Here is a 13678-nt window from a genome sequence, read left to right as displayed (position 1 = left end):
AATGAAGCGACTGGGCCAAAGCCGAAAGGACGCTCAGCTGTGGATGTGTCTGGTGGTGAAAGGAAAGTCCGATGCTGTAAAGATTTTTTCTCCATAGGAACCTGGAATGTAAGATCCATGAATCAAGGAAAGCTGGACGTGGTCAAGCAAGAGATGACAAGACTGAACATCGACATCTTAGGTATCAGCGAACTAAAATGGACAGGAATGGGTGAATTTAATTCAGATGACCATCAGGTATACTACTGTGGGCAAGAATCCCTCAGAAGAAATGGAGTAGCCTTCATAGTCAATAAAAGAGTAGGAAAAACAATACTGGGATACAATCCTCAAAATGACAGAATGATCTCAGTTCGAATCCAAGGCAAACCATTCAATATCACAGTAGTCCAAGTCTATGCCCCAACCACCAGTGCTGAAGAGGATGAAATTGACCGGTTCTATGAAGCCCTACAGCACCTTATAGAACTAACACCAAAAAATGATGTTCTTATCATCATGGGGGATTGGAATGCTAAAGTAGGAAGCCAAAAGATAACCGGAATAACAGGCAAGTTTGGCCTTGGAGTGCAAAATGAAGCAGGGCACAGGCTGATAGAATTCTGTCAAGAGAATACGATGGTCATAGCAAACACTCTTTTCCAACAACCCAAGAGACGGCTCTACACATGGACATCACCAGATGGTCAACACAGAAATCAGATTGACTATATGCTCTGCAGCCAAAGATGGAGAAGCTCTATACAATCAGTAAAAACAAGACCAGGAGCTGACTGTGGCTCAGACCATGAGCTTCTCCTTGCAAAGTTTAGGCTTAAACTGAAGAAAGTAGGGAAAAGCACTAGGCCACTCAGGTATGAATTAAATCATATCCCTGTTGAATATACAGTAGAGGTGACAAATAGATTTAAGGAATTAGATCTGATAGAGTGCCTGAAGAACTATGGACAGAGGTTCGTGACATTGTACAACAGGTAGCAACCAAAACCATCCCAAAGAAAAAGAAATGCAAGAAAGCAAAATGGCTGTCTGAGGAAGCTTTGCAAATAGCTGAGGAAAGGAGGGAAGCGAAAGGCAAGGGAGAAAAAGAAAGATACGTCCAACTGAATGCAGAATTCCAGAGAATAGCTAGAAGAGATAAGAATGCCTTCTTAAATGAACAATGCAAAGAAATAGAAGAAAACAATAGAATAGGGAGGACCAGAGATCTTTTCAAGAAAATTGGAGAGATGAAGGGAACGTTTAATGCAAAAATGGGCATGATAAAGGACCAAAATGGCAGGGACCTAACAGAGGCAGAAGAGATTAAGAAGAGGTGGCAAAATTACACAGAAGAACTATACAAGAATGAGCTTAACGTCCCTGATAATCACAATGAGGTGGTCACTGACCTCGAGCCAGACATCCTAGAATGTGAAGTGAAGTGGGCCTTAGAAAAGCTGAGCAACAACAAAGCTAGTGGAGGTGACAGTATTCCAGCTGAGCTATTCAAAATCTTAAAAGACAGTGCAGTAAAAGTGCTACACTCAATTTGCCAGCAAATTTGGAAAACTCAACAGTGGCCACAGGATTGGAAAAGATCAGTTTACATTCCAATTCCAAAGAAAGGCAGTGCCAAAGAATGTTCAAACTATCGCACCATTGCACTCATTTCTCATGCTAGTAAAGTCATGCTTAAAATCCTACAAGCTAGACTTCAGCAGTATGTGGATCGAGAACTACCAGAAGTACAGGCAGGATTTCGAAGAGGCAGAGGAACTAGAGATCAAATTGCCAACATACGCTGGATCATGGAGAAAGCTAGGGAGTTCCAGAAAAACATCTACTTCTGCTTCATTGACTATGCTAAAGCCTTTGATTGTGTGGATCATAACAAACTGTGGCAAGTTCTTAAAGAGATGGGAGTACCAGACCATCTTATTTGTCTCTTGAGAAACCTATATGCGGGTCAAGAAGCAACAGTGAGAACTGGACACGGAACCAGTGATTGGTTCAAAATTGGGAAAGGAGTCCGGCAAGGTTGTATACTGTCGCCCTGCCTATTTAACTTATATGCAGAGCACATCATGAGAAAGGCAGGGCTAGATGAATCAAAAGTTGGAATTAAGATTGCCGGAAGAAATATCAACAACCTAAGATATGCAGATGATACCACTCTAATGGCAGAAAGTGAAGAAGAACTAAAGAGCCTCTTGTTGCGGGTGAAGAAGGAGAGTGCAAAACTTGGGTTGAAACTTAACATTAAGAAAACCAAGATCATGGCATCTGGCCCTCTCAATTCCTGGCAAATAGATGGGGAAGAAATGGAGGTAGTGACAGATTTTATTTTCCTGGGCTCCAAGATCACTGCAGATGGGGACTGTAGCCAAGAAATTAAAAGACGCTTGCTCCTGGGGAGGAAAGCCATGGCAAATCTAGACAGCACACTAAAAAGCAGAGACATCACCCTGTCAACAAAAGTGCGTATAGTCAAGGCTATGGTCTTCCCAGTTGCAATGTATGGCAGTGAAAGTTGGACCATAAGAAAGGCTGAGTGCCAAAGAATTGAGGCCTTTGAACTATGGTGCTGGAGAAGACTCCTGCGTGTCCCTTGGACTGCAAGGCGATCAAACCGGTCAGTCCTAGAGGAGATCAAGGGAACGACAGAGAATGAGGTGGCTGGATGGAGTCACTGAAGCAGTAGGCGTGAGCTTAAATGGACTCCAGAAGATGGTGGAGGACAGGAAGGCCTGGAGGAATGTTGTCCATAGGGTCGCGATGGGTCGGACACGACTTCGCAGTTAACACCAACAAAACCCTAAATCTTGCAAGACTTTCAATAGCAAAGTCTCCCAAAATTTAATAATTTTGTTTAAACATTATTCAGTCTCAAGGTTTCACAGATGCTATTGCAAGCCTTACCAAAATGAAAAAATAATGGCAGAAGACACATCGTATATTTGTGTCAGTATCGCACCAATGTCTAGAGCAGATACCCAAATCAGGGGGCCCCATCCTTAACAGGAGCTTACATGTGGTTCTGTAACCACTGTTAAATTTTAGTAGCATAGAAGCAAGGAGTATCAACACACATTTAATGGCCATCTTTAATGATGTTATACTATTTTTTGTGCCATCTTTTTTATGTCTGTACATTTTGCCTCAGATTAAACAAGGTGGTTTTAAATTCATTTTGTCACTGCCTCTTTTAGCTGTTAGCTTAGTTCAAATTAGCAGTCAGCTTGTTTTAAATTACCTCCTTCCTTGATCTGAATGTTACCAATACCACTGTCTTTTCATCATGCTCTTCCTTCATTAATGTGGATCCCAGAGATATTGATATTCCTTCTTCCCATTCACTTTGTTCTAGGTAACTAAGCCTGAACGTCAGGTACCTTGCAATGCATGCAGACGCCCAGATTCAAAGAAACCTTAATTGAGAAACGATTGATAAAATTCATTTAATGGATGAACAGAGGGGGAGATGGCTCAGAGTACACAATTTAATCAGAGGGAAGTCTGCATTTCCTAATTAACATTACATCTGGTTATAGCAGAAATTTTGATGGGGGAAAGCATCAGATCTACCCAGAATCTAATTTATAAATTTATTATAGCAACAGAAGATCTGATGGTAGGAGGAATCAGTGAACTGATTTTACAACCATAAATGGATTTAATAGCTAAATGTTCAGAAAGTCTTTTAAGTCAACTCATAAACAAATGTACTCAATTATTTATTAATTTTGAAACAGAGAACGTGAGTTGGATCTTTTTGTCCAATGGTTCTCATGGGTTTTCCAATCCTTTATTTATTTTCTTCCTCCCATTACTGAACTCCAATTTTCATTCTGCCCCATGGCATGTCCTTTGAAGGTCAAAGCTATCCTCTGTCCAAAGCCCTTCACATATGTCTTAGAGAGTATTAGCATCTCTGTAGAGCAGGGGTGTCAAACTCAATTTCATTGAGGGCCGCATCAGCATTGCGGTTGCCCTCAAGGGGCCGGGTGGGTGTGGCCTGGGTGGGCGTGGCCTACTGGGTGGGTGTGGCCTACTGGGTGGGTGTGGCCTACTGGGTGGGTGTGGCTAGAGTGCCTATGGCCTACTGGGTGGGCTTGGCCAGCTCTACATCGTTTGCATCAAGGGTGCCTATGGGGGCCTGGGCAGGAGTGGGACAGATCTGAGGGTCTCTGGCAGAAGGAGGGTCTCTGGGCCAGGGCCAAGGCAGTGGGGGCTGTTCCCTCACTGTTTCCAGGATGGCTTCGCGGGCCGCATGAAACCACTTCACGGGCCGGATCTGGCCCCTGGGCCTTGTGTTTGACATGTCTGCTGTAGAGGTTTGCTACATCTATAGGCTCTTTAACTCCAAAGCAAGAATCACCCTCCATCTCCTCATCAGTTTCTCCAATGCTTATATCCTACCCTGTGGGTGCAGGTTGCTCTAAAACTATACTCTCTCTTCTTGACTGCAGAACCATAAGCCCGTGCAAAGGAGGATATACAGTAGTGGCCAAAATTGTGGAAACCTTTTGGGAAATGTGTACAGTAGAAATGCCACCTTTGGTTACGTTTCCACCATTTTTTCTTCTAATTTCTTTATAACTGCAGCCTTGTTCACTTAATAATACTATTTTACATCGCTTTCTGGGCAACCAGTCAACTCTTTGCACCATTACTTTTGTTTTATTACGTTTTACAAGCTCACTAAATGAAAGAACACAAAAAAACCCAAACAACTTGATAGCGATCACATAACACACTGACAAATGTCCTCCTCTCAGCTTCAATACAGGACATCAATAACTGAATCCTACTGTGATCTGATTGGCTCATTGCCAAAACAAGATGACACCTGATTGGCTCTCTAAACACTCATTGGCTACAATCAGATGAAGGAAAGCTACCTGATATCAACCTAAGCAAGTTGTGCTTCCTTTTTCTGCTTATTTGGCTATAACTTTTCATAGAATACAGTACAGATAATTGAACAAACTTTGTTGCATTACATTCTTGATTAAATTATCTTTCCATTGATATACTGTATAATTTTATGGTACTCCAAAAAAGTGGTGTTATTAGCCATCAAACCTCAAAAATACTTTCCCCAAAAGGTTTCCACAATTTTGGCCACTACTGTAAGAGTATTAGAACGTTTTCCCATCTAACATGGTGGGAAGACAAAGCTGCTAAGTAGGAAAACAAAGATCCTACTTGGCTATAATATAGTATATCTACTAGCTTTAAAGTGTATGCTGTTAAAACGTGAACTCTAAAATCTGACCTTCACTAATAAGACTTTCGATTATGTTACATATATGGGCTACTATTTGTGAGGAATAAAAGCTAGAATTGTTTCCTAATTAAAAAAAATATGTGCTAAAGCAAGGCCTGAGTTTTAAGAAACGCCAATTAGGAAAGGCATCTTTTAATAAGCATATATTGGAAGCATGAGAGACTTTTAGCTTTAAATTCAGAAATAATTCCAGTTAGAGATTTACAGGATTGTATTATAAATGTTTTAGCGTGGATTGGGACAATTTCTGTCAAAAGTTAGATTTGGTTAGAAATATGCTCTACAGATGAGCCTGCTGAAAATAACTTTTCAGAAAGGAATCACAGATTCTATGAAAAATAGCTCTTTAGATAACCAAGCATCCCTAACCAAAAATTATTTAAGGTACAGAAACTTTCCATGTGTGAGTTTCTTCTGTTGCTGTTACTCAATATTCACTGATTTCTGTGAATCAGAATGCCTAATTAGATGAATCTGCCAATGATTTATTTTCCCCAAATTCTACAGCTAAATTGTAATAATTAATTACAAATCATTGTAATTTTCACAGAATCTAGTTGTTGCTTTTAAAATTTCAGAGAGAAAAGTGCATATGAGAAGAAAACTTGACAGAAATGGGTTTTGTTTGTATTTATTAATTTGTTTTGTTTATAAGATGGTTTTATTTGTATTTAAATGTTGCTTAATAATATATTGTGGCAAAAAGTAATCATTGGTATATGGAAAGAGTAGAATCAAATTTTACTCTTTTGTTATCTTCAGCATTAAACTTTCCTAATGCAAAATATTTCAGTAGAAGCTCATAGAATAATGAATGTATGTTACAGGAGACTGGTATTTTGAAGCACTAACAAAATGAATTCCCTTAAATGAGCTTCTGGGAGGTAACATTCACAAAATGAGGTTTTATTCAAAAGAAGGACACAAAAGTCACCCTGTGATGCCCTTAATGTCACCCACTATGTTCCACATAGAACCAGGCTTAAGTTAAGATTTGTTAAGATATTAATAATGGCAGTTAATGTCAGATTTGCATTCAGAGAGGAGATCTGAAGTGAGAGGACTGTAACAAAAGGGGGACATTTTTCCTGGAGGAAAATTATTGCAGCCTTCAAATTTGGACCCCCTCCATATGCTTTTTAAATTATCATGTTTAATCCAGAATACCCATTTTAAGTAAACAGTATTATATTTTTAGAACTTGAGAAGTAGCCTATATTTCCTAATATCATATTTAATCATGGTACTATTATTTAGTCAACCAAGAGTCCTTTGTGAGCTCTTGTGCACAAGATCTGAGAAACTAGAATACTTAATCCATATTTAGTAAATAAAACGTAGTCCTCAAAATTTCTTGCTTCTCAGTTAGCATGCAGCAGCTAAGACATGTTACCTGTTAACATGCTTGTACCCTGTGAGTACAGACAAAAATGTGATCAGGGACAATTTATAAAATGACAACAACCAACCGGCGAATGATTAGACCTAGGACTGAGCTTTATATTGATGTTACACTGGCGGAGAACAAGATAAAATGTGATATCATATATTAGATAACAAGTTTATGCAGACCAGAATGTATATATGCATTTTATGTTGTATGCGTTGTCTTCCATACTATGTCCAAAATAAAAGCAAGAAAAGTTCAAAATCACATCCACATTATTCTATTGAAAACTCAACACCATTAACTTCCATTCCACCTCAGTTTAATAAACATCAATTCTCAACTTCCCTTCCTCACCATCCAAACTCTAGGTGGATATTGCTAGGGGCAGGGCCTACACAGTTTTCCTGTAAGGCAGTCCCCAGCCCTACTGTACCAAGTGGCTATTTTTAGATGCTCGCCTCCAGCGCATCTTCTTCCAACCATGCAATTAAGAGAGATTTTACTTGCCAACAAGCTCCTGGGCTTTCATGCAAAGACTGAAATATAGTTTGATAAAGAGAAGCAACGGGAAGGTCACTGTATAAGCTGGTGTTGGTCATCACAAACTAAATAGCACATAGAATCACACGTTTAAAAATAATCCAAGCAATTCAATTGTCAGTTCAATCTTTTTGCTTTATCAAGATTATCCTAAATACAACTGTGTTACATGGAATGTGCAAAAGTCACCAGAGGCCTCAAGAAGCCTGTCAAAGCTCTTGGACCTTAAATAGAAAAACTCCAATCTGTTAAAACAAGATGGAAAACTTCTACAACTTAAAAATATGCTTGAAGTCACATTGTGAGGGTGTTTTTTTTTAAAGTGAGCACTTGCGAGTAAACCTTTGGGAATCAGGAAACCTAAGAAGCTCCAACAGAGAGACTGTCAATACTGCAGTGATTCACAATTTCCGTACAAGAAAAGAACCCAGCTAATCATGGTCCCACGGAGCCACAAGGCCCTCTGACAAGCAGTCAGGCAAACATTAATTACACTCCAATTAGATTGTCTCCGCAGCATAAGCATGCCTTAAGAATATTAGCATTAAACATTACATTGCAAGGTAATATGGAAGCTTGTGAAATAGTGACACCTTATTTTACTACATCTGGGGCATGGAAATGCACTAGCCCCAAAATAGTGCTTTTTCTCCCTTTCCAGCAGTATTGCTGACCCACAACTCAGCAGTGATAAAACATGCAGCTGCAATCTAGTGGCAGTTTTATTAATCTGGGCCTAGTTGAGGTATAGATAATTTTCTTTATCCATGCCTTCATCGAAGCAAAGGTTTACCTGGAATTAAAATAGAATCTCAGACAATTAATCTTGCAGATACTATTGTAAAGGACATTAAACATTTGTTTCTTTTTCTGTTTTTTTTTAAAATGACAATCGTATTTTTAAAGTTTTAATTTAACCAAATGGTTGATTAAAACAAGGATTTATCTAATCTCAATTATTAAAGTGCATCAACTAATCCTAATTTTGTGCTTCCTGAAAAATCAAAATGTTGCTTAATTTCTGTTTCAGAAATAACAAAATATATTGTTGCAATGAATTCAAATATTATGTGCCATTATATTTCATGGTTTAACAATGAAACCTTAAGGCATTCTTTTTTTGAAGTGAGGTCTGATTAGCTGGGTGAAATAAATATTGCAAAAGAAGTTTTAAACCATGATTAAATGCTTATAAAAGGACAAAGTGAAGAAAAATCTGTGTGTCATGAAACAAACTATTAAATATAGGTTCTATTCTAAACTAATCTCACCAGCCACACAATTATTTTGGCCACATGAAACCCTTAACTTTCCAGAATAGACATGGTTTTACATTGAATTTGAAAGAGCAAGTAGAAAAATTAATGCCACATTAAAAAAAATCCTTATTATTCAAAAGAACTTATAAGGAATGTGAACATAGTTAACATTCAGATTTGGAATCCAAGAATATTTCTGAATAGAGGGGACAACTATGTATAAAATTTCTTTCTATAGAATGACATGAAGATACTAGCAACTAAATCTACAGAGACAAGAAATCCAAAATGCAAGCAAAGACATGCCAAAAATTAGATCTTCTATCCTCTAAGACTAAAAGTGTTGTAATTTTTAAGTAAAAATATTTTTTTTAAAAAAATTGTCCCCCGGTGTCTAATATTCAAAAAGAATATTCAAAGAAAAGCAGCTGACTGAACTAACCAAAGCCACAAACAAAAAAGAAAGAAACCGTCAATGATGGAATGGCTTTTTCCACTGAACCAGCAAATGTAAGGGAAAAACTATAAAACCAGCTTGAAATGAGAACATCTATGCATGGATGACTTTATGAAAATAATAAACATGCAAACTTCCCCTTTACAATAAAAACTGGCATCTAAAAATGCAATTTGTTGTTCAGGGGAAAAATGATAATCTGCTGGTATAAAATAGGTTAAACTTCTTTGACTTTAAAGAAACATACAAGGTTTTCCTCCGCCATGCTCTGTTTCACAAGCTCTTTTTTAGCACTGACCAGCCACAAGAGAGTTCACTTGCCTTTGGTGTTACTATGATCCCAAACAAAAATAAGGAAGCAATAAACACATTCTATGCACAGGTTAAAATACACAGACGTTTGAAACCCAGGATGGGGTGAAAAGTAGCATGGAGAGCAGCATCTCAGTCTGAAAGAGAGTATTTAAGGTACCAGACTAGACTTTTATCCAGCATATATATATTTTTTTTTAAAAAAACCCCAAATAATTTGGTTTCCCCCAACTGTCATGGCTCACAGATAATTGATGACCTTGGACATCACTTTATTTCCAATAGATGAGGTTTCAGAGGGCAAATGCACAGTTGTCCTGAGTACATTTTCCCACACGGACCTATTATGAAGATGATCCTTCCATAAAATCAAAACATTTAGGATGCAGCTTTCCCTTTGCCCTCTCTTAATATTCAAAAGTTCGTTAAGTCCAACTAATTTGGAGAAGTGTTGTTTAGGAGACCCATCTAAAAACAAATACTTTGATCTCAGTAATTGCCTGGGTCAAAGTGACCTCCCTTTTATTGAGTACCAACCGATTCTTTTCCCTAGAGACCTAACCCCAAGAATAGAGGCATGGAAACATGTCCTGTTCTTTTGCTCCTTCTTGAGTTGTTAGCAGTTCCAGAAAAGGGGTGAGGGGGCTCATCTTCCACTAGACAAGAGGAACAGCAGGCCACTCAGACAGTCTGTGTTAAGCAGTGTCTTTAAAACTGATAATTAAAAAACAGATACGACTATTTAGGTATCCCTCCTCAGGGCTATGTTGATATGAGGAAAAAAAATAACTTTGGAGACAACATTCATTCCCACTATTACTGCTTGGAACCCTTTGTGCCGTTGCTCTGACATCACAATGATAAAAATACTATGATGAATTCCAATTGGATGAGAAGAAGTATGGGAGGTTAATCCCGATGCCGTGGAAACATGTCTAGGATGAATTCAGCAATGCCGATGAAATAGACAACTTGTGCAATACCAAAGAGTGGAGCAATGACCAAGGCTCTGCAATATGCCCCTTTAAAAAAGGCCAAGGGACCCTCATTACGCCAGATTTTCCTAGAAAAAGACACAAAGAAAAGAGATGAAATCACAGCTGGCTTCAAATATCATGTTAAACCATGGCTGGTTTTAATAATGGTTTGCTGAATACATTGCATTAACCCATAAATCAAAGCTTACAAACCACACTGTCTGGAGTTGGCAAATATGCCAAGCCAGTATAAAATAAACCACTTTACATGTCAGGTTTACACACCAAATCTTGAGAGGGGCCCCAGAGGAGGAAGTACCTCTCTTAAACAGGAGTCCACCTAGGTTTCAGGTCTGACACCAGCCATGAAATGGGGTGGGGGTGGGGATAACAATTGCAATCCAGGAGGTCTTCAAAGCTTTCAGAGGCTCTGCTCTGGAGATAACCAGATATAAAACCCTTCAAGATGGGCTATAGAGAGCTGTTGAGCTTGTTGGTGTTGTACTGGACTCCCTGCTTGCAGCAAGAATTCTGTCTGAATTCTATTGCTGAATTAGCCATTCAGTCTCTGTGGCTGCTAGTTCTTGGAGCTTAACTTGCTTGTGAGTGATACGGAGTATGGGATGCTTAAGGATCACCTTGGTAACCATGGACCTGACCCAAGTCTTTGAGGACTCAACAGACAACAAGGATAACACACTAAATCTGATCTTATCTTGGGCCAGTTGTAATGTGGAAGACGTCACCATAAAGGTTTTTTTTCTGCCATAGTTGGATCACTCTATGATTGTTTGCTGAAGCTGTTTGCTGAAGCTTTAGCGAGTTTTATGCCAACCACTCTAAAGATATCATCCTTCCATTGCTAGTCCTCTATTAACTACTCATTAACAACATCCTTCAGACAGAGATAATTTACCTGGCACAGTCTATTATCCCTGAATATGTGTCCTCATTGACTCCTCTCTGCAAGGACTGAAGTCTTGTCTTGATTACTGCAGAAAGATATAGTGGTAGAGCTTGTTATAATGCCTTAATTTGTGTCAAGTTATTTTTTTCAAGTTTTTCAATTGTTACAGATACTTCTATTCAATTACTGGACAAGATTTTATCAATTCTCCCTCCAAAAACATATCAATATTTAATCTTGGTCTAGAACATTCCTCTTAGAACTACAGTATGTGTGAACAGCTCTCAGTAAGCTTTTCTTGAAGAGAGAGAAGAGCCCTTAAGTCATATTCTTTGATTATCTAAGGCAGGGGTGTCAAACTCAATTTCATTGAGGGCCACATCAGCATTGTGGTTGCCCTCGGGGGGGGCGTGGCCAGGGGGGGCATGGCCTACTGGGTGGGCGTGGCTAACGTGCGTATGGCCTACTGGGTGGGCATGGCCAGCTCTACATCGTTCGCATCAAGGGGCCTGGGCAGGAGTGGGACAGATCTGAGGGTCTCTGGCAGAAGGAGGGTCTCTGGGCCAGGGCCAAGGCAGGGGGGGCCGTTCCCTCACTGTTTCCAGGATGGCTTCGGGGGCCACATGAAACCACTTTGCGGGCTGCATCCGGGCCCCGGGCCTTGTGTTTGACATGTTTGATCTAAGGGATTTCCTTGGGAACCATACATTATCTGATAATGAGAAATTTGGATAATGGGCTGTGTGATTGACTTTGGAGACAGAAGGAAGAGCTGAAGCTAGACATCCTCATGTAAACGTATCTCAACCCACAGAAGGAAAAGAGGAGTGGGGACCATTTCAGAAGGGATCCTCCCGAATTCTCTGTAAAGTAAAAATAAAGGAGGGGGGAGTGCTTTCAGACCCTAACATTAAGAGGTTTTCAATGGAAAGAGACATTGACAGCTTTTTGTTCAGAGTTGTTTGTGAACCACAATAAAATACTTTGGAAAATCCCACTGCTGAAGAAAATGAAACTAGGGTTAGGTCTACTTAGAGTAACGGCTGAAAAATATTTATAGAGATATATTCTTAGCAGTTTTCTAAAAAAAAAGAGTGGGTAAGTGTCTTTGATGTGTGGGAGCTAATTTTAATTTAAAATGTTCCAAACACATAGGGCTTATTTTAATTATAGCTTTTTAAATGTCTGTTTTACTGTTTTTCTTTTGCTTTGGTTGTTTTCCTCAGCATCCATAGCCAGCAAGGTTGATGGATCTTCCTGCGCCTGCACCCCAATGAATGCTATAAAAGTACTTACCGTCACAAGGATTGACAGCTACAGCTGCTGTGCTGCCTGCCACACATCCAGACAGGAAGGAGACATAGAATGGAGCCTTGACCTCAAGGCTCTTCTGCCCCAGTTTGTTCAGGTTGGCAAACAGTGGAAAATAAATAATGGAAAATGGGACATCCCTACAAAAGGAGAGGCACACAATGAGTGGGATTTCTGAAAAGCTGTTTCTGTCTATCCTGTAATAGTATTAGTTGGCCACACACTTGTTCATTATAACTATGTGTGCGTTGAGAAGGTAATTCTTTATACTTGCATTTAGCTCCAAAAAGCTACTCCACAGAACATCCCTGGCACGTTTTTGGCCTTCCTAACTGAATGAACACTCAAGGGAAGGTAATGGTGCTCATTCAGATCCACCCCTTTCCGGCCAAGCCCTTTCTTCTCTCCTACAATATTTTCTTGCTTCCAATTTAAATCTTCTGAGAAGATTTGTTTCTGGGGATTTTTATTTATTTATTTTGCTTGTAACTAACCAAATCAGCAGCAAGCAGTAATGATCCTTAACATAATTTTAGTAATACCTCAGAAATAATAAATGCAACACTTCTGATAGACACACATGACTTATTTTGAACCAGGGATGGAGCCAAGTGGCTGTGCTCAAAGGCAGGAATTTCCCATACATTAGGACCTTTTATTTAAACACACACATGCAACTGAAATGGTTGTGTTGAGTCTGGAGAAAATGCCAACCTAAGCAACGTGGCTCCAAGTCCTTTATACAGTCCTGCAATGCCTTTGCTCCGAAGCAAATCTCTTGTGATCTGGATCGCTGTCATTCGTGTCTCTACCACCGACTCTGCAGCTCCAGTGCCAGTGGATGGGCTGAGCTGAGCTTGTCCTATCATGGACTTCTTCTGAGCAGCTGCAGAGGAACCAAAACAACAAAACCACTTAAAAGATTCTTCCATTTTAGTCTGAGGATGCAGCACAAGTGGAAACCCCAACCGATGGTTAAACTGTTAAAATGGTATTCTCTGACCTCAGAATAAATAGAGCACAAGACACAAGAATTTTACTTGTTCTTATTCAAAGATTACTTTGGTACATATGCTAGGGGTGTGCTCATTTGTAATTTTTTTTATTGGTTAGCTATTACCATTATGATGAACCAGGTTTCTGGAAGACCAATATACTGTATGTATATGCTAATGTACTGAAAAAAACTAGAATCCTTTTATCTATGAAAAAAAATCTACTGTATATCAGACTTGGACTGATATGAAAGAAGA

General features: G+C 39.3%; 1 protein-coding gene across 1 annotated transcript in view; it reads right to left on the bottom strand.

Annotated features, from left to right (window-relative positions):
• Nucleotides 1-4338: 4338 nt before the first annotated feature.
• Nucleotides 4339-13678, bottom strand: part of SLC25A22 (solute carrier family 25 member 22) — a 66206-nt gene continuing 56866 nt past the window's right edge. Inside the window, exons 7-10 of the mRNA XM_081313179.1 lie at nucleotides 13140-13311; nucleotides 12411-12565; nucleotides 11124-11199; nucleotides 4339-10293 (exon numbers count right to left, since the gene is read on the bottom strand). Of these exons, the coding sequence (XP_081169305.1) occupies nucleotides 10140-10293; nucleotides 11124-11199; nucleotides 12411-12565; nucleotides 13140-13311 (557 nt within the window). The 3' untranslated portion in view covers nucleotides 4339-10139. The remainder of the gene's footprint in view (nucleotides 10294-11123; nucleotides 11200-12410; nucleotides 12566-13139; nucleotides 13312-13678) is intronic.

This window comes from Vipera berus (assembly GCF_964194415.1).
Source record: "Vipera berus genome assembly, chromosome: 1".
NCBI lineage: Eukaryota > Metazoa > Chordata > Lepidosauria > Squamata > Viperidae > Vipera > Vipera berus.
Note: the sequence above shows the minus strand (reverse complement) of the source record. Positions and strands in the feature narration are given on the sequence as shown.